At 39.5% G+C, this 26,260-nt stretch overlaps 1 protein-coding gene across 1 annotated transcript in view; it reads left to right on the forward strand.

Annotated features, from left to right (window-relative positions):
• Window positions 1–1,645: 1,645 nt before the first annotated feature.
• ERAP2 (endoplasmic reticulum aminopeptidase 2) overlaps window positions 1,646–26,260 on the forward strand; it is a 39,855-nt gene continuing 15,240 nt past the window's right edge. Inside the window, 12 exon segments of the mRNA XM_029218268.1 lie at window positions 1,646–1,658; window positions 3,621–3,973; window positions 3,976–4,312; window positions 8,028–8,166; window positions 11,703–11,837; window positions 13,840–13,960; window positions 16,104–16,258; window positions 19,341–19,454; window positions 20,806–20,937; window positions 21,167–21,298; window positions 23,637–23,705; window positions 24,688–24,863. Of these exon segments, the coding sequence (XP_029074101.1) occupies window positions 3,763–3,973; window positions 3,976–4,312; window positions 8,028–8,166; window positions 11,703–11,837; window positions 13,840–13,960; window positions 16,104–16,258; window positions 19,341–19,454; window positions 20,806–20,937; window positions 21,167–21,298; window positions 23,637–23,705; window positions 24,688–24,863 (1,721 nt within the window). The 5' untranslated portion in view covers window positions 1,646–1,658; window positions 3,621–3,762.

A 26,260-nucleotide genomic window follows, 5' to 3' on the forward strand; every position in this document is an offset into this window, starting at 1 on the left:
AGACACACACAACTGGGCTGGGGCTTGTGACAATGTCACAGAACTACCCCCAGCTTCCTATATCTCCTTCACCCCTCCCCCCTCCTCCGCTGCAGAATTTGATTTCCAAGAATTGGCCCATGGTGCCTCCTCTTTTTTGTCCCCTTTTCCCCAGTCACCTGTTTCCACCCATCCCACCCATTGTACCCCTTTAACTATAGGAAATGCCACTCCGAGGGACTCTATACAGGTCTGTGCCTCTGGCCCTAGGTATAGGCTACCTCCTTGGTTTTGCTCCTTCTACTTTATTAAGTTTTTCCTCCAGGTTGAAATGATAAAATATAACAAGGGAAAAGAAATTGAGGATCAAGAGCTAACTAGGATCTAATCACGGCAGCTACTGAATGTGGAACCAAACCCAGGTTGCAAACAGAGATGCACAGCATGACAAGGCACGAAAACCAGTGTGTGAAGGAGGCCTAAAGACGATAGGAACAAAGCTCGTTATACTTCACTCAAGAACAACACTTGTGTGCCAGCGTGGCCCTTTAATGCACTAGGATCTAAACGAAAACATCACACGGGACTTGAAAGAGGTCATGTGGACTTTAGGCTGTCAGTGGGCCTCGCACAGTCTCCACACGGGGAACTGCCTCTCTGTCTAAACAGGGGGAAACCATGGAAAGGTCTATGGAGCAGGGGGTGGCATGATCAAGCAGTGGCTGAAATAATCTGCTGGAGGGCGTCGTACAAGAGGACTGCAAGGACACATCTTGAGAAGCAGCAAAACTTGTTTGAAGGCTGATGTGAGGAGTAATGAGGACCTGGACTGTTTTAATGACTGTGGGAAAAAAAATTTTTTAAGCTGGATAAAAAGATTAAAAAGGACGAATCACAGGCAATGGAGGAAGGCTTGAAGCAGATGAAGTTAAAACAAAAGGCTCTGATCTGGGGACGAAAACATTGCTTGAGTTGTTAGCAGAACATCCACATGAAGACAGTCCATCAGCCTGTTGGAACTGCAGCAGAAGAAACCTGGAAGGAGAGATCAGGAGAGGGAAATGTGGGATGGGTGAGGGGAAATAAGAAATCTCTGCACTTGAACATATTCTCCGAGGGAAACAGTAAAGTGGGAAAAGAGCAGAGAACAGAGGTTTTATCTTTGTGGAAGGCCCATATCCAGGATGGTGAGGAAAAGAAGGCCCAAGAAAGGTGGAGAGACATAAAGGTGGGCGAGAGCTCCTTTATGCCCAGGAGGCAGGAGGTTATAGACATAGAAAAGGGGTATATATATCATCTCTGTTAAAGGTCATAGAAGCTGGCTGGGAGTTACCTTTTCCAGGTGGTTGGACAGAGGTCATATTTCACAGTAATATGGACACAGCACAGTGAGGAATTCAAGATCGTGTCTTAAAATAACTCAGCATTAAAAAACAAAACAAAACAAAAAAACTAGTTTCTGAAGGCTTCACCTGGGGACATGGGGGTGGGGAGGATAAAACAGCAAGAGCAGCAGTCACTGGGATTGCTGGAGTCCCACCTGGCCTTGCCATGGTGTGACTTTTACTCTGAAGCTCCTTGTTAATTTCAGTTATGCAAAGTTCTGAATCTTACTCTAATAGAAAGTGAAAGCAAAAAGAAATTCCCCTCCATTCAAATCTGCAACAGCGTGGATTAAGGTAACACATCAACATTTCTCTTGACTTTGTCTTAAAATCGTTATTTTTTCAGTGAGAATAATGACCTGAACTGAAGGTATAAAACTTCTGTCTTGAGTAGCTCTTGCAGCCTAAGGTGGGGATCTGGGGAAGGTGGGTGAATCTGGCACTACTGTATTGGAAAGTTCGTGCAGTGCAGTTAAGGATAGGATTTTATTTAAGAATCTGTTTAACTGACTCACTCTCTTTTGGAGATTCTCTTAGCTTTTCCCAAGTGTTTGTTGCAGTTCTTGTATCTTCCGTGTCCAGATGTTTTGTTCAAAACACTAAAGCACAGTATAATGGAAAACCCATTAGACAAAGGGTCAAAGAACTGTATTTTAGTCCCGATTCTCCTTCAAACTTCCTATGTGATTTTGGGAGAGTCACTCACCCTCGGTTTCTTTATCTGGACACGAAGGACTTGTACTAGCTGGCCTTTAAAATTCTTATCAGTTCTAAAGTTAAAGACTACATGAGTAAATATCAAGGCCTTTTTCTCCTCTTTTACCAAAAATATATAACTTCCTTTGGGTATGTCTGCTACACGTGGGGGCAAAGCACCATAATTTAGGCCAGAGAATGTGAGTTATAGTAACCACAATAAAAATTTAATGTTTAACATTCATTACATGCTCCCTACATGCTAGTTGCTGTGCTGTGCCATATTCTTCACATGAATTATTACACTTAATCCTCTCAATGTTAGTGTCAACCATTACCCTATCTTATAGGCGAGGAAACTGATGCTCAAAAAAATCAGAAAATTTGCCCAAGATCATTCAGGTTAAGTACCATGGAGCTAGAGTTGGGACACAGGCACTCTGATTCCCAAGCCCAGGACCTAACAAATAAATAATTTCATTTTTCAAACCATCAGAAATTCAAGCTAATAGACCAATTATAGTTTGATATATCAGAGGCCCTTGGAACATTGGGATTTGGTAGCAATAATTTAATGCTTGTCTAAAAAGAGGGGAGGAGTGTTGTTATTTAACCATTATTTTCTTCTTTTTCTTTGTTTCTTTAACATATTTGTTGATCTGCATTAATATTGCAAATTGGAAAATTGAAGTAACTGTTTAGACAATTAATTCAAAAGAATGTGTTAATGATAAAAAAGAAAAGGAAAGGAAACCATTCATGGGTTTAAGTTGAAGCAGGGAGAAGGTAAATAGAGGCAGGTGACAGGGTGGGTGTCAGAACTGAATACCTAAATTAACCACATATATTGTTTGTCCTTATTTTATGTTTTGTAGTGTTACCCTTCTAACGAGAAGAGATTGTCTTAGTTTTATTTACAGAGGCAGTGTGAGTTCAGTTCGATTTGTGTTTTCAGAGGTAGCCTGAGATGAGGAAGACCAAAGCAACTTTTAAAAATACTCTGTTTGAATATTATAAATGAAATTTTATTTCCATGGCTTTTGATATATTGGAAATAAACTGAGGGTAAACACTTAGCTTGACCAGCATCCTTTATACCAGCAACCATAGAATTGGGCCATTCAGCTGTTATTTATTGAAAGAGGTGAAGTTCAAAGCCATTGATAATAGTAATATCTGGTATCCAAAGAATATTGAGCATTCTTCATGACTTATTAAGACAAAATAGAGACACTTGTGCAGTTTATGTTCAGGTATCCAGACACACTCTTAAAATGATCTAACCAAATGTTAAAAATGCTCAAAATGCAATGAATTTACACACCTACCTTCTGCCCATTGCACAGAATGCAGAGGGGATTCCATAGATGTAATTTTAAGGCAGAGTCCCTTCAATTGAGCTCTAAAAAACTTTTATTTATAATACCCAGATGATAATTTCTACTTTATTTTGTGGATGTTTGGTACAATTCACATATGCCCATCTATTTTTCAGGTTATATTTATAAATTGAAATCTTTCTCTTCATGCTATAAATGTTTTTTTTTTCTTTCTTTCCAGGTTAAGTCCATTTATTGAAACATATTGTTCAGATCCTGAGTGACATAACTGGAGCCAACACGGTGCTATGGAGAACTATGAGATTTAGCCTGGATATTAACTTGTCTTCTAGAGAATAGATTTAGTATTCCATTCTGCTATAATGGCTAATTCACGCAGAAAACTAATATTTAATATTTACATAGGATTTTACTGCTCAGCAGTCATCCAAATATGTATTTGTTCTCAGTTCACAAGTTCATCTATTGATCAGTTCAATAAGGACCGTGGGGCTTTCCCAGTAGCCATCAATGGGGAAATATTTCCTTGGCATGAGCTAAGGCTCCCCACCATGGTCATTCCCCTCCACTATGACCTTTTGTCCACCCAAATCTCACCTCCCTGGACTTTGTTGCATCTGAGAAGATCGAAGTCTTGGTTCGAGATGCCACCCAATTCATCATCTTGCACAGCAAAGATCTTGAAATCATGAATGTTACTCTTCAGTCAGAGGAAGATTTGAGATACAGGAAACCAGGGAGAAAGCTAACTGTTTTGAGTTATCCTGCTCATGAACAAATTGCACTGCTGATTCCAGAGAAACTTATGGCTGACCTGAGATATTCTGTGGCTATTGACTTCCAGGCCAAGCTAGCTGATGGTTTTGAAGGCTTTTATAAAAGCACATACAGAACTCTTGGTGGTGAAACAAGGTAAGATGTAGCTCCAGTTGTTTGTAGTCTTTTGTGATACTTTCCTTATGGGTTATGTCTCTTTGCCAGGAGCATGCTTCAGTAGTCATTTATGAAAAGCCCAAAAAACTATGGGGAAACTCAGAAAGAGAAGCTCTGCCATTCCTAAAGGAAATCACAATAAAGATGGGAACACAGGATGCAGAGGCATAAGTGGCTAGAGAGAGAATAACCAGGAGGAAAGGCGAATATATGACTATGACAAGACTGACATGTTTATCTCCTAGGGGAAAGGATGGTCAGTGCAAAGAGAGCTGAAATGCGGAAGGCTTCTCAAAGGAGGTTAGACTTGATCTGAGACCAAAAGGAAATGTACATAAGATTTGGGTTGGGAGAGAGGAAATGAAAGCATGTACATTGCCCAGGAAACAGCATGACTCAAATCCAGAAGACAGAAACAAGTCAGTTTGGAGAAGAGAGAAATATGGTCTATTTGATCAGCTCATGTTTATTGAGCCCATGCTATGTGCCAGGCACAGTTCTAGGCACTGAATGTTTAGTAGTGAGATATAGACTAGGGATTGGGAATAATTTAGCCGAGTAGTCAGGGAAGTTCTTGGTGAGGCGGAAGTGCATTTAAACTGAGACCTGAACTTTGATGAGGACATCTAAGGGCACAGTGTTCCCAGCAAAGGCATCAGCAAGTGCAAAGTCTGTAAGGCGGGAGTGATTGAGAGACGAAGGACAATGAGAGAGGGAGAGAAGTAGAGTAGAGAGGGGTCAGATCATGTAGAGAGAGACTTAGAGCCTCTTGTTTTAGGCTTTTTTACTCAGGGGCCATGGGAATTCATTGGGAAGTTCTGATGTGATGTACACCTTATAAAGATCAAGTATGTGTTGATGGTACATTATGGAGAGGAAAAAGTAGAAGCAGATTAGTCTTTCAGGAGGTCATTGCAATTGTTCAGGCCAGAAAGGATGTTGGCTTGGGCCAGGCTAGTGGTGCAGCTTATGGAGCGAAGTGATTGAACTTGGCATTTGTTTCCAAGTGTAAAACAGACAGAATTTGCTGACATTGACTCTGTAAGGCAAGAGAAAGAGAGGAACCGAGGATGCTTCATAGAGGGGGTGATGTGGTTGTCCAGGGCCAGGGTCCATCTCAGAGGGGAGAGGAGTCTGGCTTCAGTGCTCTCCTACATTTTATCAGCTACATTCAATTGCTGGTTTGAGAAACCCCCAATACAATGGCTTTGCCACACACTTGTTTTTCTCATGCAGCAAGAAATCCAGAAGTAGGGCATCCCAGGTATGCTACAGTGTTTACCAATATTATCCAGGACCCAGGCTCCTCGTATCTTTCTACTCAGCCATCCTTGGCATATGACTTTCCTCCTAATACAAAATGATTTCTGCACTTCTAGGCATCAAGTCCACATTCCAGGCAGGAAAAGGGGGAGATGGGGGAGAGGAAAATGCAAAAAGAAACATTCCAGCTGAGTCTGACTCCTTTTACCACGATTTCTCACCCAATGACTTCAACTAGGCCAGAACGAGTCATGTGCCCACCAAGTTGCAAGAGAATCTAGAGAAGTGATTTTTTCATCAGACACATTGCCTTCCTGAACAAAATCAGGATTCTACTGGAACTGAAGAAGGAGAGTGGATATTGGTAGGCGACTTTAGCCCCGCAGTGTCTGCTGCCTACCTCCCCTTCCCCACTTCAGGTGCTCACTGCCCTCTGCAGCTCACATGCCCACCCCACAGCCCCCAGCAGTCTACTGAGGACAGCCCTTCCCCAGGCCCACCTCCCCTTCCCTTGGGGACGCTTCCCCTCGTTGCAGCCTCAATTCTCAGAGGCCTATTCTCAGGTCCAGCACAGTATTGGATAGGAAACATCAACTTCTCACTGAGGTACCATGTGACCAGTGATGGTTTATTTTACTTTTTTCAAGTGACAAAACCTCCACCTAAAAGAAATATTTTAAGGATATAATCTGGGGAGATGAGGGAGACCAGAGGGGGGATTTTTTTAGAGTAGAAGCTTGGAAAGTAACATGCCTCCCATAATTAACTGCAGACTATTTCTGACTCTTCTTATGATTAATTAGTCAGCTCTCTTCATACTCAGTCACCTAGTAGGTCTTAGCACGTAGGATGATTTGTAGGACAGTGTCAACGGCATTTTATTACCTCTCTCTCTTTTTTTCATACACACACACACACACAATACACACCCACATGCATACATACACAACTTAAAATACAAAAATAATTCAGTCAACAATAATTCTTTGAGAAGCAGGAAGTCACTACTTTGCATGCAGCACTAAAATTGTGTAAATAGCAAAAAAGATCTTAAAGTTTGGGCTTTTCCATTCTAAGACTTAACTATAATCAAAATTTCACATTAGTAAAAATTATTCCAGGTACTTGGGATTCCTTTACTTCTGTAGGACCTGTTACTGAATCCAAGTAATACCGAGGCCCCAAACAAATCATTTAGCTCCCAGTCTCACTTTTCCAGCCTGTATTATAGAAATACAGTAGACGGAGGCAACATTATCGTGACAGGCCCTCTTTTCCCTCCTCCTGGCCCTTCTCAGCCTTTATCTGTCCCTTGAGCTTTTCTATTCTGCTCTCCTTCTTCAATCAAAATATGCTCTCCAGAGTTGCTGCTTAATTAAAGCTTTAAAGCCCAAATAATAAATCTGTAATTATATCATTTCAAGCATTATCAAGGTGACGGGGTATAGAGATTTGTCAGAGTATCTATCTACCTGTTATAGTCTGAAGGCTGGACCTGCTTTGCCGGCAAGTAGAGAGAGCTAGACGTGTCTGGGGGGGAAGCTTGGGTCCCCCAGGAAGACCCTTAGCCAATGACGATACAGAATATGAAAGCCCAGCTCCTTGCCTCCAGTAGGGGAAAACTTGAAGGTGTGGTTTCCACTCCAGAGCTCCGCAGGGATGAAGCTGAAGCTGGCACCGGGCCTGACTTCTTCCTCTTCCCTGTCCCGCTTGCCTCCCTCCTTTACCTGTTTCTCTTTTATTTGCGGTACGCGGGCCTCTCACTGCTGTAGCCTCTCCCGTTGCGGAGCACAGGCTCTGGACGCGCAGGCTCAGCGGCCATGGCTCACGGGCCCAGCCGCTCCGCGGCATGTGGGATCTTCCCAGACCGGGGCATGACCCGTGTCCCCCGCAACGGCAGGCGGACTCTCAACCACTGTGCCACCAGGGAAGCCCTACCTGTTTCTCTTGGCAGCCTGTTCTTATAAATCCGGATCTGCTTCCTGGGAACACAACCTAAGGCATCACTCATCTCACAGGTATTCATATGTCTGATTGAGGCCCACTCGGGTTTAGTGATGACACTAAACTACTAATTTCTTAGTCAGTTTTGAAGTCAAATTGGGCATGACTAGCTCAGCAAATTTACTAGCTAAAGGTCCTGGTAAGGTCACTCAAATTCTCTGAGCCTCAATATCCTTCTCTGCTACGACTATGAAGGTGATCATGTAAATAGAGTGCCCAGCACCATGCATTATTCATGATTGGCAGCTACTAAACAAAATTTTACCCTCATTTTCTTCAAAAATAGATTCTGGATTCTCTAAGGTTATAGTTTGAGAAATCAAACGTATCACCTCCAGGTTTGATAAGCTGTGTTCTGAAGGTACAAATTCATTTTTTTTTTTGACTTCACTTGTGCGTTCTTTCTAGAATGTACTTCTTTTCACAGAACAATTGCAGTAACGGATTTTGAGCCAACCCAGGCACGAATGGCTTTCCCTTGCTTTGATGAACCACTGTTCAAAGCCAACTTTTCAATCAAGATAAGAAGAGAGAGCAGACACGTTGCCCTATCCAACATGCCAAAGGTATTTGCCAATTTTAGGAACTTTGGGGAATTGTTCTCAAAATGAACTTTGGTCTTTGTTTTGTTGTGTTTTAATATTTTGTTTGTTTTTAGGACTTAAGCCATTAATTTGTTTTTGATCCTTCTACATATTATATTACCCCAATCCATCTAGATTTTAACATCATTCTGTTTGGGCATTGTTTCACAAGAAGCTTTATTTTTTACATAAAGTGATTTCTATTTTACTTGTGTTTATATGGAAGCAGAGTTCTTTTAAATCAGTGTTACTTGGCTAGTGATGAAATTCAGAATTGCCCAGAACAGCACTTCTCAAACTTTAATTTTCAGATGAGTTGTCTGAGGATCTTGTTAAAATTCAGATTCTGATTCAGTCGTTCTTGAGGTAAAGCTCAAAATTCTGACTTTCTAACAAGCTCCCAGGTGATACCACTGCTGCTGGTCCAGAGACCACATGTGGAGTGGTAAGGATCTAGAGAAGCTTGCCTGGGCCCCATCCTGGAGATTCTGATCTAGTAGTCTGTGATATAATGTAGAAATTTTTTTTTTAAGTTCCACGAGTAGTGCTTAAAATTATTTATGAAAATTATATCTCATAGTTATAAACTTTTTTGATTGAGAGAGACCTCTGAACACTTTTATTTGAGTCATATTTATACTCAAAATGCAGAGACTCTGAATGACACAGTAGACACTGAGCCTCATCTGATATTTCCTCACTAATGATATGCTTGCCTTTTGAGCTGTTGAACGAAATGTAAAATATTTCCCCATTGCTACTTAGAAAGTAGGATAAAAATAGAGGCTCTCCGGACAGTGCTTCAGCAGGATGAGCTCAGAAAGCATCCAGGTCATCATAACCCAGCCGGTGACTCTACCCTAGTTTCCTCTCTGCCCTCCACGGTGACTGTCCTCTGTGGATGAACAGGGGAAATGAGTCCATAAGCTAGCAGCTGAATTTCCCCCAGATTTCTGTTTAATGCTAGAAAAGTGTTTGCTTTGAAATACTTGCAGAGCAGATCAAGGGGAAAAGCGACACATTCCACATGACGTATATCCCACAGTTTTTCCACGATCATACAGACAGCAATTTAATTTGCCTCCTCACGTTCAGGTAAAAAGGATTTGCTACTTAGCTCCAAGTCTTCTTTCTATGAACCAGATGTTCATTTGAGGGTAGTTCAGTCTCTTTCCTGGCAGCTTTTTATTAACAGAATTTTTCACATGAGTAATCATGGAGGATAAAGTAAAAATACAGTTAGTAATGCCTTTTAATTAAAATGTGATGCAAACATCAATTGTCAGTTATATTAGAATCTCAGTTTTCTATCTTTAGAAACCTTCAATAACTTCTCATATTTAGGAAAAATAAGTGAAAACTTTGAAAATATTTCATATAATCCTTGAACTTTGCATTGCCTCAGTTGACTGGGCCAGTTCTCTGGATCATGCCTTTTTCAGCAAATATTGGCTTTAGTTTCTGCTTCTCGTTGGCACGCCCAACCCAGACTTTCATGGTGATCCAAAAAAAGGAGAACAGAAGTAATGCTACAATCATACTCTTTGGATAATAGCTGCGGCGCTTAAGATGGGTTATGGACTGGTGAGAAGAAGCGACACATACTAAGTTCTCAATTTGTTTAGTTAAGAATGTAGGAATACAAGTTAAGAACACTAGGAAGTGAGGTGGTCAGCCAAGCACTAGTAGAGGCAGCATATATTCTGGGCATGTCTTTGTCCCCTTCATTCCTTAAGGGAACACACACCTGCTGGTGACACTTGCTATGCAAGTAGAATCCTGCCAAAATTGAGAAGACAGCTAAATCCTTCTCTAGCAACAAGTGTTTTATACTTAGAGCTTACATCACCATCCTGGAAGGACTTACACTAACAGCCCAAATACTTCCATTTAAGGCAACGTTGATCAACATGGGTCACTCCAGGTTCCTGAACAAAACTCAGCCTCCGTGGACTACGTCTTCATCTGGGGGGGAGGGGAGAAATCAGAGGGAATGCCCACCTGTCTCCTGTCTCTGCCACCAGCTGTCCAGTGTCACAGACTCGTTTCCCCACAGTCCCACAACCTTTCCCCTTCCTCCCCTCACCCATCTACACACTTGACAAAAGGATCTTGCTGCTGAGTTTGGTCAGAGGACCACAGTCATCACGTCCCCTCCCTAGCTCCTACCATAACCCTCTCATCTGCTAGGAGTATGTACCCATAGAACTCTGGTTGAATCAGACCCCTAAAAAAGATTATTGTTGGACAAAATTAACTTGCTGAACAGAGGTAAAACTTACAGCCCTATGCATGCTGCCACCTTTCCTAGAGTATTTGGTCAGTGTTTCCTGCTTTATTGAAACTTAGGAATTGAGTTTTTGATAGAATTCTGTAGAATTTAATAGCACACACATTTGTCATTGACGTAGGCAAGGCAGTTTATGATAATACTTCAAGCTATTTTTTCTCGCCAAAGCAAACTGCAATCTTATACAAACACATAAAACATGCTCAATAGTCCGTGGTTAGCACTGCCACAAACCAGATGCCTTAAAAGGAGGTTGGAGAGGGTGAGGGACAAGCCAGTCTAAGAATTGTTTTCAGTTTGAAGAAAGTGGTATTTTCAGATGACTGGATCTGTGTCCTTTCAGAATTTAGGGGCATCATACCGTGGTGAAGACCGTCTCTGGGACAAGCTATCCAGGGCAAATAAAGATAGAATTCAGTAATTACTCAGTGAATTTGATGGATGCGGCTGACCAGTCTATAGCCTTAAAACTCTTTCCTTCCTCAGTAGATAGGCAGAAGCTCAAATCGCTAATGATCTCCTTGGCCTGACTGCTTTCATTGCTGAATCAATGAAGCAAAGATAAAATAAGACTATGACTCAAGCTGTCACCCAGCGAGTGGAAGAATGAGCAATGGCTTTAGAGTCACACGGTCACATCCACATCTTGATCCTGCCGTGGAACTAGCCATGTGATCTTGGGCAATTCAGTTAACATTTCTGAGACTGTTTCCTCACCTGTGAAATAACACCTACCTCACACACAAATAATAGAATTAAGAGATAATGCAAAACATCTAGCACAGAAAAAAAACAAAAAAACCATCTAGCACAGTTTTGCTTCCCATTTCCTTCTGCAACAGAGATTTGTTTATTATATAACAAAGGGAAAGGGACTCTTCTCTGGCATTTTTGCTTAGAAGTACAAATCTTGAATTGATGCCAGTGTTGGAGATTATTGTATCTCAAGAAAGCAGAAGCATCTAAGATATTTTTATGCTTTCAAGCAACAAAATAGATATCATTTTGAGATCCCAAAGTAGTACATTGTGTCTTCAAGGAAGTCTAGAGATAAAAGAAATAGAGAGAGGTGAAGCCACAGAATGTTATGAAGGGTCCACTGATCTCCTATAAGGGGATCACACGTCCTTCAGAACATCAAGCTTTCCTCTAACTTACGTAGCCTATGTCATAGGCATTCTTGTAAAATACTCCAGTTTTCAAATACTGATTCTTTCCCTTCCTGTAGGTTAAGACAATTGAACTTGAAGGAGGCCTCTTGGAAGATCATTTTGAAACTACTGTAAAAATGAGTACATACCTTGTAGCCTACATAGTTTGTGATTTCAACTCTGTGAGTGGCACAGCCTCGTCAGGGGTCAAGGTGAGTTTGGGTTCTCATTTCATACACAGTGCAGAATAGTGTCCTGAAGGCAATGAGCTTTTCTTTATTTTAAGGTTATTTTCCCTATTATCAAAGTATCATGCTTATTTACAAAAATAGAGATAGATAAAAAATAAGTTACCCACAATCCCATCACCAAGATATAATTACTGGTAATATTTGTGTCAGCCTTCCAAGTATTTTCTTTAAGTTTGTCAGTATATGAGTGTATACAGTAACAGTATATACTGTATATGACTATATATATGTTTTACAAAATAATCTATGATTGTTTTAGCTCACCATAATATGCCATAAAAATTAAATGCCATTAAATATTTCTATAATATTAATAATTAATAGTATTGTACTCTACTACATAGAGGTACCATAAGGATTTTTTAATCAGCTTCTTATTCTACGACACTTACATTGTTTCCAATTGCTTTCTGTAAGTTTATTTCCTCAGTGAAAGGAGGTCTTCATAATTTTTAGAGCATTAATTGTTTACAAAAATTTACAGTACCCAATAATTATAAAGTTTCGCGACTATCAGTGAAGACATGAAAAATAAAAAAGAGCTCCTTACCCTGAGGAACCAGGTTATAGAGATAAAAACATATTCAGGGCTTCCCTGGTGGCGCAGTGGTTGGGGGTCCGCCTGCCGATGCGGGGGACGCGGGTTCGTGCCCCGGTCCGGGAGGATCCCGCATGCGCGGAGCCGTGGGCCATGGCCGCTGGGCCTGCGCGTCCGGAGCCTGTGCTCCGCGGCGGGAGAGGCCGCAGCGGTGAGAGGCCCGTGTACCGCAAAAAAAAAAAAAAAAAAAAAACAAACATATTCAAAGAACCATAAAATAATGCTTATGAAAAATAGCAATAAAATGGCTATTACAATTTCCATACATATTATACCTTTGGATATGTAGATACATGTTATCAGCAATGTGTCTACATACATCTCTGCACATATATATATGTGCAGAGATATAGATGTGTGAGAGGTCAGATGGAACTTTACTTCAGAGGACAGGGTCCTGTCAGCTTCCTTGGATTCACATCCCAGCTCTACATTTTTCTACATGGGGGGCTTGAAGTAAGTTACTTAATCTCCATGTGTTTCCATTGCTTCATCTGTAAAATGAAGACAATAGCACCTATTTCATGAGGTGATTGAGAGGATTAAATTAGATTTTACATGGTGCATTTAGCACAGTGCCTGGTACGCCACTGTGGTCACTAATATATCCTTCTTATAAAATTTCTGAGGAACTTCAGTTAACTCAGAGCATGAAAGCAGATTATGAACTGAGAGCAACACTGTACTTGAAACCCAAGAAGATTGGAATCTAACTTTACTTCTTCCACTTAATAGCTAATAGTTTGCAGGGATTCAATGAACATATTTGGGTATTTTTGAGTTTAAAGAAAACACGACATGGCGGGATGAATTGGGAGATTGGGATTGACATATATATACTAATATGCATAAAATAGATAACTAATAAGAGCCTGCTGTATAAAAATAAATTAATTTAGTTTTTTTAAAAACCCAATAATCAAAAAAAAAAAAGAAAAGAAAACACGACAGAGGGTGGTTCGAATAAGTTCATGAAGGCTTTCCACCTCATAGAATTATGTTTTATTTGAATTGTGTTGGTGGTCATAATTTTGGAAGGTTATTCTCAAGTGCTAGAGTACATGATAGTGATGAACTGAAGTGGGCTCTCATGAGGTGATAGGTTTACATAGCTTAAAACGTACAGATTAGCACCTAGGGAATGTACTGTAACAGAAAATACAGGGTTGTTTATAATTTTCAAGAGTGATTCTTGCTTTAATACTTTACAGAACATCTTATCCCCTGTTGACAACATGTTTAACGGTATCTCAATAATTTCTTGAAAAATTCAGTCTGCCTTTCTTTGGGTGAGGGCTGTTAGGAATGGAATTGTGCAAAGGAGCTGTCCTTCAAAGACCACTTCTTCCCACCAACATTTCCCAGGTGTCCATCCATGCAGCCCCAGACAAATGGAGTCAAACACATTATGCTTTGGAAGCATCATTGAAGCTGCTGGACTTTTACGAAAATTACTTTGATATCCACTATCCACTCGCAAAACTGGGTAGGTTCAAATTCCACATCATCGTCTTTATTTTTAGAACATACTTTGATTTCGTCCCTCTTAGTATGTGATTTAAATGAGCACTGAAGACGTTCAGTTAGCCCAGAAAGCAATAATTTGTACCTCAGAGATGGTCCTAGAGTGTAGAAAATAAAGTATTATGAGAAGCCCAAGTACTGTGTTCATTTCTCTATTCTTTTATAAGGTTTAATATTAAAATATCTGCATTTTATATTAGATTTAAATGGATGAATTTTCTGGAGCATATATTTTCTTCTGTACCATATTTGTACAAGACTAGCAATCTTTTATAAAAGTTGCCGAAGGTTTATGTAAATAGCTGAAAATTGTCCCTCCATCTGTTGTCTACCGTGTGTCTGAGGCTGGAAGATAAGACTGTGGCACAGACTTAAAAAAAAAAAAAGATTTCGAGGAAATAGATAATTTGAATGTAGTAGTCGTAGATCTTTATATGAGAAAATACACACAGGCTATCTTGGTTGGTTTTAATTTTCTATCTTAAAACTTAAAAATTGTGATTTTTATGTTGCAGAATATATAAAAGCCATGACTTAAAATTTATAACTTATATAGATTAATTTTTAGAGTTTCTGACAATGACAAAACATTGTTTTTCTTTGGGACTTTAGAAAACACACCTTGTCATGTCCTTCTTCCCGTTTCCTGCCCAGCCTCCATACAGTTTTAGACAGTTAAAAGGGACCATCAGAAGACATCTTCAGGGGGTTGTCCCTACAGTTCCTGAGTCTCACTGTATTATTATAGCGCAGGTTCTATACACCTTTTAGTACGGATATACTAAATCAGTTTACCCACAGTCCACTGCTGTTCTCTGTCAAAAATCAAGGAAAGATCAAATAACAGCTATCAACAATCTTAAGTTGCTCTTGAAAAATGCAACCTTGAAGATCATATGAAGTGAATGTATTTAAAATAAGGCTAACTGAAAGGAAACATGCAGCTTAGGAAAAAATTGAGCAGATATAAGCATTTCTAATGGCTTTGGGAAATAATATAACTAATATAAAATCATCAATGCAATTTAGAAAAGGAGTCATTCCCATATTTGAAGTGCTAATGAATACTAATCTTTACTAGTGCTAGTTTGCTTTTTGATTGCATTATAAATATTTGATTTTATCCACTAGAATTAACCAATACTAATTCCAGACATTGTAATTGCAAGCCAAGTGACTTGATTTATTTCAAACTTTTAAAAAATTACCTTTCTTTTCAGCCAAAAAGCAGTAATTTTTCCAATATGGCCTGGCAGAATAAACAGAAAGAAGTCCAAGATTAAATATTAGCCAGAAGTTTTCTAATCTACACGAAGTCATTGGCAGAGGGTATATATATATATATATATATATATATATATATATGTATATATATATATACACATATATATATACTCACACACAGATATGATATAAATTACGTTATATCTGAGTTGCTTAAACATGATTAAATTTCACTTTTTTTCCCTAAGACTTTGTCAAGAAGTAGAGGAAATATCAATGTTGAAAAGGAAATTGAGCTCAGAAAGAAGTGATGCCAACGGCCTTTTTCCTCTACTGCCTTAGAAGGACACTTAGAGGCTGTATGCGCTAGAAATATTGATTGAAATATTGACTATAGAGATGCTCCTAAAAGGTGTTCCCTGAAATTAAAATCCCCTTTTTTTCTTTTTTGTAGAAATGAGTTCATTATATGTTTTGTTGAATTCCAGACATATTAGAAATTATTTGATACCTCATATTTTCAAAGTTTTTCTGTAGTACTAATATAAAATAAAATAGGAGAGTTTTAAAATGAATTTTTTTCTCAGCAGTAATGCACTCAAGGTATTTTCATAGTTTGGTTTTAGGAAAAAGTGGTTAAATGTCAATAGGTTACTTCACCTACAACCAAAACTTTACTGATAGACTTTATTCTGCTTGATAATAGATACTGATTATTTTCAGCAACTACAAGACACCATATCAATGTTAAGACACTCTTGATGTTTTCAGAAAACCTGCTTATATATACTGAATGGATCATAACATATTTGAGGAGGAAGCAAATCCCACTTCTGGTGTGGAAGCCATAATGATCAAGTGTGGTTGTTCTTATTTCTTAGATCTAGTTGCCATTCCTGACTTTGAAAGTGGAGCCATGGAAAATTGGGGCCTTGTCACATATAGAGAGACGTCACTGCTCTTTGATCCCAAGACCTCTTCTACTTCTGACAAACTGTGGGTCACCAGAGTCATAGCTCATGAACTAGCGCACCAGGTACCTGGCAGTCATGACATTCTCTTAGCATCGGTTCAACAGAGCATTATGCAGAACACCACCAATATTCCTGAAACAACATAAAATCATGTCATTTTACTTCCAGAGGGGACCTTAGGGATTATCGAGCCAAACATAATATGTCAAGTAGAAGAATAGTCAATCTCTAGACAATGTGTCTCATACAGGAATTTTATCACAAGAGAAGTGGCCACTATATCCTCTAAAACCCTTCAAGGCAAAGCCTCCAAATGTCTTTTAGTAAAGAAAAGTGAAGACCGTGCAGATACATAAAGCACAGAATTAGAAACCCTACAAATAGAGATTTCTATTAAAAATATTTCCCCTTATACCCTCTAATACGGTGGCATTCCAATCTAGGGCAAAATCAATCTCCTTTCAATTGGAATCTGTGATTATTCAGCCATAATGAAGTATTTTCTAGTCTATGCACTCATGGGCTGCTGACCCTGGACACATTACCTAACTCTCTAAACTTCAGTGTCCTCGTCTATAAAATTAAGTTCATAATAGCTCCTGCTTCTTGAAACTGTTGTGAGGATTACAGATAAGTGTCTATGTCTGTCATGTAGTAGGTACTCAGTAAGTGTTAGCTATTAATGATGGTGACAATGACCACCGCTGCTACCATTTCTTACAGAATAAGATTTCCAAGGCCCATCTATCAGCACTGTATTACATACAAAGCTAGTAAAACTAGCTGTACAGATATCAGAGACTTTTTCCACTCTATTTCATTTCTGAAAATTCCCCGTTATGCAGTGAATTATTAAAGGCACTGGAAACTCTCTTTTACCATGTAGGCAAATATCATTCCATTGTAGAAACTGGTAAAATCTCTTATTTTTCAATGTTTAACTTTATCCTTTATCATGACCATAATAATAATAAGGGGGGGTTGTTTGTTTTTGTTTGTTTTTTTTTCAAGCAGCAGACTAAGAACCCAGTTACATAGGAGCCATGCTCAGCACTGTATTTTGAGAACACATGAACAGCTTCCTCTGGTTTAGCATCTCCCCTCTGGCCCATCTTAGGGGTTTTGATCATTAGTCTCTGGAAGCTCTAAAGCACTTAACTGAGTCTGGGTATTCCTCATTTTCTACCCAATGTTCATAGGGAAATAATCAGAGAGCTCTACTTTTGAGGCTCCATCCTCCCTTGAGGCCTTTCTGTAATAAGTTCTCTTACGGGGACGCAGTGTTCAGGGCTGAAGCAGCAGGCCCCAATGACCTTGACTATTTTGTTTCCCCATTAATCTCCATGTCTCCCCATGTCACTCCTCTGTGTAAAACCCTGGCAAAGACTCTCAGTGCCTGGGTGAGTAAAGGATCCATTGTGTGGCAAACAAGGCCCCGAGGACCCAGCTCGCCTCCACCTCTCCAGCCTCATCTCTGAACGACACATTTAGCTTTAGCCATCCCAGACTACCTGCCATTACCTGAACAGGCGAGGTTGTATCATTCCTCTGTGCTTTTGCTCCTGCTACCTGATCTGCTTAGAGCACACCCCACTTCCAGTATTCCTGAGGACCACTTGCAAGACTAAGGAAATGAATCGTTTCCCAGTTATTCTACACACTCTCCCAGCAAAACTGATTTTTTTCCTTCTGGAATCTCTGTCCCTTGTACAGACATAGCTCATAGTGCCAATAATGCTTTATTGCATGCGTATGTCTACCAGTTGACCTCCACCATTTGTATTGAGGCAGTGGCTATCTTACATACATCTTTGTATTTCTAACATATGGTATAGAGCCAGAAACATAGTAGATTCTCAATAGATATTTATTGAATGAATGAATAAACTACTTTTACTGACTGGTGAAATGACCATAACCAGCTTGTACTTCTTGTGTTCATCACTTCTCAAACTGAGGAAACACCCGCTGTCCCTTCTCACAGAACCCCCTCAGAAGATTGGAGCCCACTTGCAATATGATAGGAGGGCTGTAAGAAAAGGTATAGAGCTTGAACTGTTTCTAGAAGCTACAAATCTAGTGGTTTGCATTCTGTAACTGTAACAAGGCTCTTCTGAATCTTAGAATCTTATTGTTTAAGCTTCCAGTCCTGGAGACTGCAATCCTAAAATAGATAAACCGGACACACACTAATATGACAAAGGTCAAATAGATAAAATATAATAATACATAAAAATAATAATATTTAAAACGTGTTACAGATTAAATATAGGTCAAGGGTAAATTTCTATTTAGATTATCTTTTTGCATCCTTTTAATTTTATTTATATATATTTAAAATCTCAGACTTTTATTCACCTTAGTGGCCAAGTTAATCCCTAGAAGTAAACTGGGGCAGAGGACAACAAGTAAATTTGGTCATCACTAATATTGTGTAACAATCTGAAAGTCCTAAATGAATTTTTATTCTTTTAAGTACCTGCTACTTAATATAAAAAGGTGACTTCACCCAAAATATTTTGGCTTATATTTCTCCTTAGACCATCACCATAAGTCAATGACAAGGTGAGATTATACTTATTGTGCAAAATGTACCCTACGAAATGTTTCATTTTCTTCCTTAATATTAAATCTAATATCTAGGAAATATAGTGAGGATATAATGGAAGTTGGGGAGTTGGAGACAATATGAACACAAAGAAAGAGAAGTGGGCTTCCCTGGTGGTGGAGTGGTTGAGAGTCCGCCTGCCGATACAGGGGACGCAGCTTCGTGCCCCGGTCCGGGAAGATCCCACATGCCGCGGAGCGGCTGGGCCTGTGAGCCATGGCCGCTGAGCCTGTGCGTCTGGAGCCTGTGCTCCACAACGGGAGAGGCCACAACAGTGAGAGGCCCGCGTACCGCAAAAAAAAAAAAAAAAAAGAACAAAAACAAAGAAAGAGAATTGAAGGAAGCAAAAACGTGGAGAGAGGCGAAGGCAGGGAAATCAGTAGAAGGAGGCTGTGCGGAGAGAAAAGGGTAGCAAAGACAGAGAAGAGGCCTCAGCTACTAAAAGAAAGAAGTTACCACCCATTATATTTTTTGCTATAGTTAATAATTTTTTATATTTGTTTACCTTCTAATAACATGGAGTTTTTTCCTCCTAGTGGTTTGGCAACCTGGTTACAATGGAATGGTGGAATGATATTTGGCTCAATGAGGGTTTTGCAACATACATGGAACTTATCTCTGTTAACGTCACATATCCAGAGCTACAATTTGTAAGTCACAATTTTGTATGTCATACTGTATGCCCTAACGAATCATTAATTTACTACTAAAATTTTTAGAGAATGCCAAAGAGAACATAGCATTGAGTCTTTGAATCTATGGTGTTTTGTTTTGTATAAACAGGTTGTATTAGTTTTCTAGGGTTCCATGACAAAATTCCACAGACTGGGTGGCTTAAACAACAGAAATTTATTTTCTCACGGTTCTGGAGGCTAGAACTCTGAGATCAAGGTGTCAGCAGGTTTGATTTCTTCTGAAGCCTCTCTCCTTGGCTTACAGATGACCGTCTTCTCACTGTGTCCTCACATGGTCTTTTCTCTGTGCTCACACATCTCTGGTGTCTGAGTTTTTAAATTTCCTCTTCTTACACCAGTCAGAGTGGATTGGGGCCCACCTTAATGGCCTCATTTTAATTCAGTCCCCTCTTTTTTAAGGCACTGTCTCCAAATACAATCTGGGGGCTAGGGCTTCAGCATATGAATGGGGTGGGAGGCACATAACACAGATGATAGAACTGGATGAGACACTGGAGGTTTTAGAGAACAATCAACATAAATCCCTCACCCTAAAGTTTGTGGATAGAGAGTGAAAATAGCACAAATATACAGCTGTGTATGTGGGGTGAGAGGAAAGTATCACTGTCCGTATACAATGATATAGGACAAGACAATGCCCATGGCTATAGATCCCGTACAGAGTTATTGGCATGTAACCTGAATTGAGCATGACTGGGGACACACTCCTCCAGAATTTCCAAAGGGTTAGTTAATTTCCCCAAAATATGTGAAAAGATTTCTTCAAACATGTCTTTTTTAATAGGCACAAGAGGGTCTGAACAGCACATATCAAGGTAGTTAGTAATGGATAATTAGCTCTTTGAGGTAGACATTTGGTCCAGTACAATTACAGAGAGACCTGGATTCAAAGTCAGTGTCTTCTTATTTGCTATGTGCTGAATCTGTGGTTTAATCCCGAAGCTTCATACGTTCTCACTTGTAAAATGTATATAATGCATCTCCCTTGCAGGCTGTTGAAAGGATCACAGATGATGGATGTAAGATCCTGGCACACAGCACGTGTTCACTAAATGGGAACCTTAGTTTTATTTTTATATCGAAGGGATTGGCTCATGGTAAACATTCAGGCAGTATCTGAGGGAATGTCGAATTTATACCTTTACAAAATAGAGAATTGGTGAAAGGGGAATATATAAGGGGAAAGAAACATCTTGTAAGAGGTATTGAATACCTACTTCTGAGAATATCTTATAAAACCTATCGTGTTTCCTATTGCTTTGAGAATGTCAAATGGAAATTGAAAAAAATTTTCTCTCCTGTTTAGGATGACGATTTTCTGGACATGTGTTTTGAAGTAATTAAAAGAGATTCATTAAATTCATCCCATCCTCTCTCCAATCAAGCAGAAACCTCTACTCACATAAAGGAAATGTTTGATGCTGTTTCCTATAAAAAGGTAGTAAATGCTGTGGACTAGTGGAAGCTCCGCTTTCGGGAGAAATATGATGAGACCAGTACATCAACAGTTTAAGTTGTTGGTGCCAGGTTATTGCTACCTGTTTCAGTTTTTATTTGCTGGTCATTTATCAGACGTTACACATGTTCCGTAAAATGTAAGTTTCCTTTAAAAACATATGCTACCTTTTCCTTTATCTTCTTTTTCTTTGCTTTTGTTTGTATTTTAGGGAGCTTGTATTTTGAATATGCTCAAGGATTTTCTGAGTGAGGAGAAATTCAAGAAAGGAATTATTCACTATTTAAAGAAGTTCAGCTATAGAAATGCTAAGAATGATGATTTGTGGAGCAGTTTGTCAGATGTAAGTCCTCTGTTAAGTTATAGTAGACTGCTGTTCAGCCTAAAAAGTGACAAGCTAATTATGAAGGTTTATAAATAGTTACATTGTCAGGCAACAAATGCTTATTTCACTTGCCACACTGCCAAGGGTAAGCAGGCAGCACCTCTTTTTTTCCTCTGACACCTTACTAAACCAAGATGCCACAGTAGTTAAGCCCCAAGGGTTCAATATTTGACCTCCTTCTCTTTGGTTTCCCTTTTATGGTTGACCCTACACTTTTGTCTTTTTTTCCAAATCTTTCATGACTTTGTAATTCCTTCATGTAACACCTGATCTTCTCTTCCCAAATTTAAGGTTGAACTCTACTTGCTCAAATGTATTTCCCAGCCTGTATTCTCTGTTGAGTGAGACACACCTCCTCCCTCATGGGAAGAAATCCTGTTCAATCCCTGTCATGCCTCCGTTTCTAGTGCTCTTGCTACCCGAAGTGCTCTCTCTTCTTTCCAACAATTCAGGTGCTGTCCATCTTTTGAGATCTAGCTGAGATTTCACCTCCTCCTTACAGACAGCTCCAGCCCTCATTGATTTGCCTTTCTGCTGAATGAAGTGCACTTATGAATCTGTTCCATCCAGTGACATTCTCTTTTATTGGTTTCCATTGGTTCAATAATAACAATGATAATAATAAACAAAATTTGCTTAAGAGAAAGAATCATGTCAGGCCCTTAGCATTCTATTGACCCTATAATCAGATAATGATCGATTAAGAACATATGGTCTCTTTGTCATTGGGATTCACGTAGTATAGTAGGTAAGACAGAGAAAACATGCAGTCAACTCAGATGATTCTAATAATTATTAAAATATTCTTAGATTTTCAAATGCAAGGACAATACTTTGTTATAGAAGTAATGAACTGGCAGAGCTTGTGCCTGCAGGTAGAAGAACCCTAAGTCATTGTACTCGGAAGAGGTCCTCTCTCCTTTATAAGCACATATGTCCCAGGGACAGTAATAATATTGTTCAATATTTGTATAGCACTTCACAGTTTAAAAAGAAACTTCATGTGCATTATCTCATTTGATTTTTCTGTGCCCTAATTAAGTCTGGACCCTCAAGGTTTAACTTATGTGTGAGTTTGTGGTTAAAGAGACAAATGCAATAATTAAAATTTTTTTCAAAGTAGCTCAAACATTTTACCCCCATTTCTTGAAAACCCCAAAGGGGATCAAATTACACGATCCTTTGTAATACTTATAAAGATGCTCCTTATCCATTTTCATCACCTCTTGCAGCTAATCCAGATGTTCTTCCTCCACAATTCTCCCTCAGGTTGTCAACAACAAGCCTTACGTTGCTTTTCTCTCCCCTCTCCTTCTCCCTCTCCTTTGCTATGATGTGTACTTGTGTATGTGCCTCTGTGTGTAGACATCAACCAAGCCTTTTTTCAGCAAGGAAGAATCTGTCTTTGGTGTGCGTAGTGGGTGTAAAGGGGATTAAAGGAGATATTTGGGCAATAATTACAGGATTCTTTTAGGATAACTGTGAGCACTCTTATGTTAATTTTTGTCACTTCATGCTTATAACCATCTCAAGAAGGTAAGGTAGGCATTCTTACCCCATTTTTACAGATGGGAAAACTAATGCTAAGGGAGAGATTTACTCAAGACCATATACCAAGTGAATGATGGAGTCATTACTTAAAATCTGTCTTCTGACTCTAAGTCCAGTATTCATTCTTTCAATTACATCACAACTTCTTCCTGGTTATCAGGGAATTCTCCCATCCAAACTTCCCCTAAAGGTCCTAAATTCTAGGTGACCCCCTTCTGATGCCAAATGAAACTGTGGGGGACTTACCTGGTGGCTCAGTGGTTAAGAATCCGCCTGCCAGTGCAGGGGACACGGGTTACAGCCCTGGTCTGGGAAGATCCCACGTGCCACGGAGCAACTAAGCCCATGTGCCACAACTACTGAGCCTGCGCTGTAGAGCCCACGAGCCACGACTACTGAAGCCCAGAGTAGCCCCCGCTCGCTGCAACTAGAGAAAGCCTGTGCATGGCAAAAAAGACCCAACACAGCCAAAAAAAAAAAAAAACAAAGAGACTGTGGTAGGAAAATGATAAATTCCTGAGAATACCTAACTCAGCATCGTGTCACATAACATCAATTATACATACAAAACAAAAAGAGTAAATATTATGTATTCTTTAATGAATTGCTATGCTTATTACCATGTTTAGATGAATTAAATTTTCATATATCTATGCTAATAAATGTCTGCCTTCATGTCTAATATGCATATTCAGCCAACTATCAGTGCCCCAAATGGCGGTGCTCTTTTCCTCTTGTTTTATAGGATTGTTTAGAAAGTGATTCTACATCTGGTGGATTTTGTTATTCCGATTCCAAGACAGCAAGCAACACAGTAAGTAGAAAGAGACTTGTAGAGTAGAAGAGATCTGGCTCATCACCTGGCCTAAAGTGAGTGTGTAAAGTCGCCCAACTGTCCCTTTAAATAACTGGAGAGAAATAGAGACTCCACAGTTTTCCTTGAAACAAAGCTGCCTGAAGAAAGAATGCTCAGGCCGTGTAGGGGGGTGATGCTGTTACTACTATATTTTTGTTGTTATAATTCAGCTTTCCCACAACCCCGCTGCTAGCTAAAAATATCTCAGCTCAAAATTCTTCTGAGTGGTTACTGCTGCCCTGGCATCCCCTAGGCTCTGAAAAATGCCAAACCAAATCTGTTAAGTTTGGAAATAGAGTGAATGGCTTTCTTGAGGCCCTGTCTTTTTGTTTACTTCTGGGAAGTCATCATGGAAAAAAGAAAAGGCAAACTTTTTAAAAAGCATTATGGTAATCCCATCAATTATAGTTTTTAAAGGGAGATTCGGCATCACTCAGTGATCAGCAATACATACTAGAAGCTAAAAAGCTAGAGGTTTTGTTCTCCATTCCATATACCTCTATTGATATAATATTGTTCTGTTGGAATTTTTAAAAAGCTTCCCTAAAGAGAGGCATTTCTCTTAAGCCACTTCTCTGGATTCTGTCGTTAATAAAACGGAGAGTAGTTTTTTGGTTTTTGGTTTTATGGTGGGTTTTTTTTTTTTTTCTGTTTTGAAAGGGAGACTTCAGTCTCAAACCCTTCCTCTTGACCTTTCCTGCCCTGTGTTAACCCTCAAGCTCCCACACACGTCCCTGCTTCAGGTAATTTGCAGAGCAGCCCTGGGCAGGGTGGGGAGGGGCAGCATTCTAGTTTCCACATCGCTCCCCTAGGAGATCGTAGCCAGAGTCCCCGCTTCCTGTCCCGCCCATGTTTCCAGCGTCCAAGGAGGTTGAAGTTTCTCATCTCTCTCTGGCTTCTCTCCTCTGTCTTGAGTTACCAAAGTCACTTGTCATTTCAGCTCACCTTTCTGCGGGAAAAGGTGGATGTGAAGCAGGTGATGGCTACATGGACTCTGCAGAAAGGAATCCCCCTCGTGGTGGTTAACCGAGAAGGGCGTTCACTCAGACTGCAGCAGGAGCGCTTCCTGAACGGGGTGTTCAAAGAGGATCCTGAATGGGGGGCCCTGCAGGAAAGGTGACTGCTTTCCTTCAGTCGGTCTAGTTTACCTCATCTCAGTTTGTTCGTGATCGCATTAGCTTTCTTTCAGCTTCTCTGGCAACTTTATGGGGTGCTATTTCTACACAGGACTCGAAGGCCTAAACTAGCCTTGATATCAGCCCAGACTGCGTTGTTGAGGGGCACATTCTTAGTAATCCTGGGGCCACCTTTAGAACCTCAGTTCTGATGCAGAAGGTTGTCAGTAATATTTCTAATATAATATACCTAATAAATTGTGTGACTGGCCCATACCTAGGAAATGTTATGACAGCTGTACACCTTATCAGAAAAGACATTCCCTATTTGATAAATTAGATGCTAAGACCTTCCACTCTCTTTCGTTTTTCAGTAAGAGACTATAAATGTAATCCCTTAAAACATGATGTTCTTGGTAATAATAAAAGCAAATCCAATTACCCACACTGTCATCTGTCCTGAGAAAACTTGTTAAAGGCTTTACTAAAATCAAGATATACAACACTGTCCACCTTCCTCTGATCTATTAGCCCTATCAATAAGATGAATGAGGTTAAATTGAAATGAAATTAATCCAAGTGAATCCGTGCTGGCTCTTTTGATTATTATTTTTTTCCCAAGGATCTAGCTGTCTAATAACAGCTCTAGAATTTTTCTGAGAATCAGAAGTAAATTCACAGCCTTTAACACATAGGATATACTGTTTTCCCTTTTTGTTTCATCAGATGTCTATTTCGATCCAACAGCAACTCTTATGCCATTTATCTTCCGTTTCTGTGTATGTCCTTCTGAAGTCTGAACTTCAGAGAGCTTAAACAACTTGAAGCTTGGCAACACAGGCTGGAAAATTTAATGTTTGATTTACTATTGCAAAAGCAGGACTCATAATTGTGTAACTTATCAAAATGTCACCAGAGAGAGTTCAATAGTGTGGTTGGCCCAGAATAACAAATATCTACTGCAATGAGCTGTATTCTTCCTCTACCTGAAGCAGTATTTAGATTACTATTATAAAATTATTATCCTCTGATCCATGCTTATCCAAACTCATGAAATGCTACTCTTCCTCTCTTTACTCCCAGATATGTTTATCTGGAAAAACCTCTTTCTAGAGTCAAGATCCATCCAGGAATCTCGATCCATTAACTCTTGGTGATATCTATGTGTCTATTTTTACCAATTTGTATAAATATTTCAGTTGCTTTGTTAATTATCTGTACTCTCTGGATTAGCAGGTAGATTATCCCTTCTGACCCTTTATTAGATCGAGTCTGTGTCTGCTGTTTCTTTCACTATTTTATATTTTTCTGAAGACTACTGGGCACATCCTCAGTTACTATTCTTTCTGTTTTTGTTTTCTTTTTTTATGTATTTTTTTAAATTATTTATTTATTTAT

Source organism: Monodon monoceros, unplaced genomic scaffold (assembly GCF_005190385.1).
Source record: "Monodon monoceros isolate NGI ecotype Baffin Bay Population unplaced genomic scaffold, NGI_Narwhal_1 Super_Scaffold_12, whole genome shotgun sequence".
NCBI lineage: Eukaryota > Metazoa > Chordata > Mammalia > Artiodactyla > Monodontidae > Monodon > Monodon monoceros.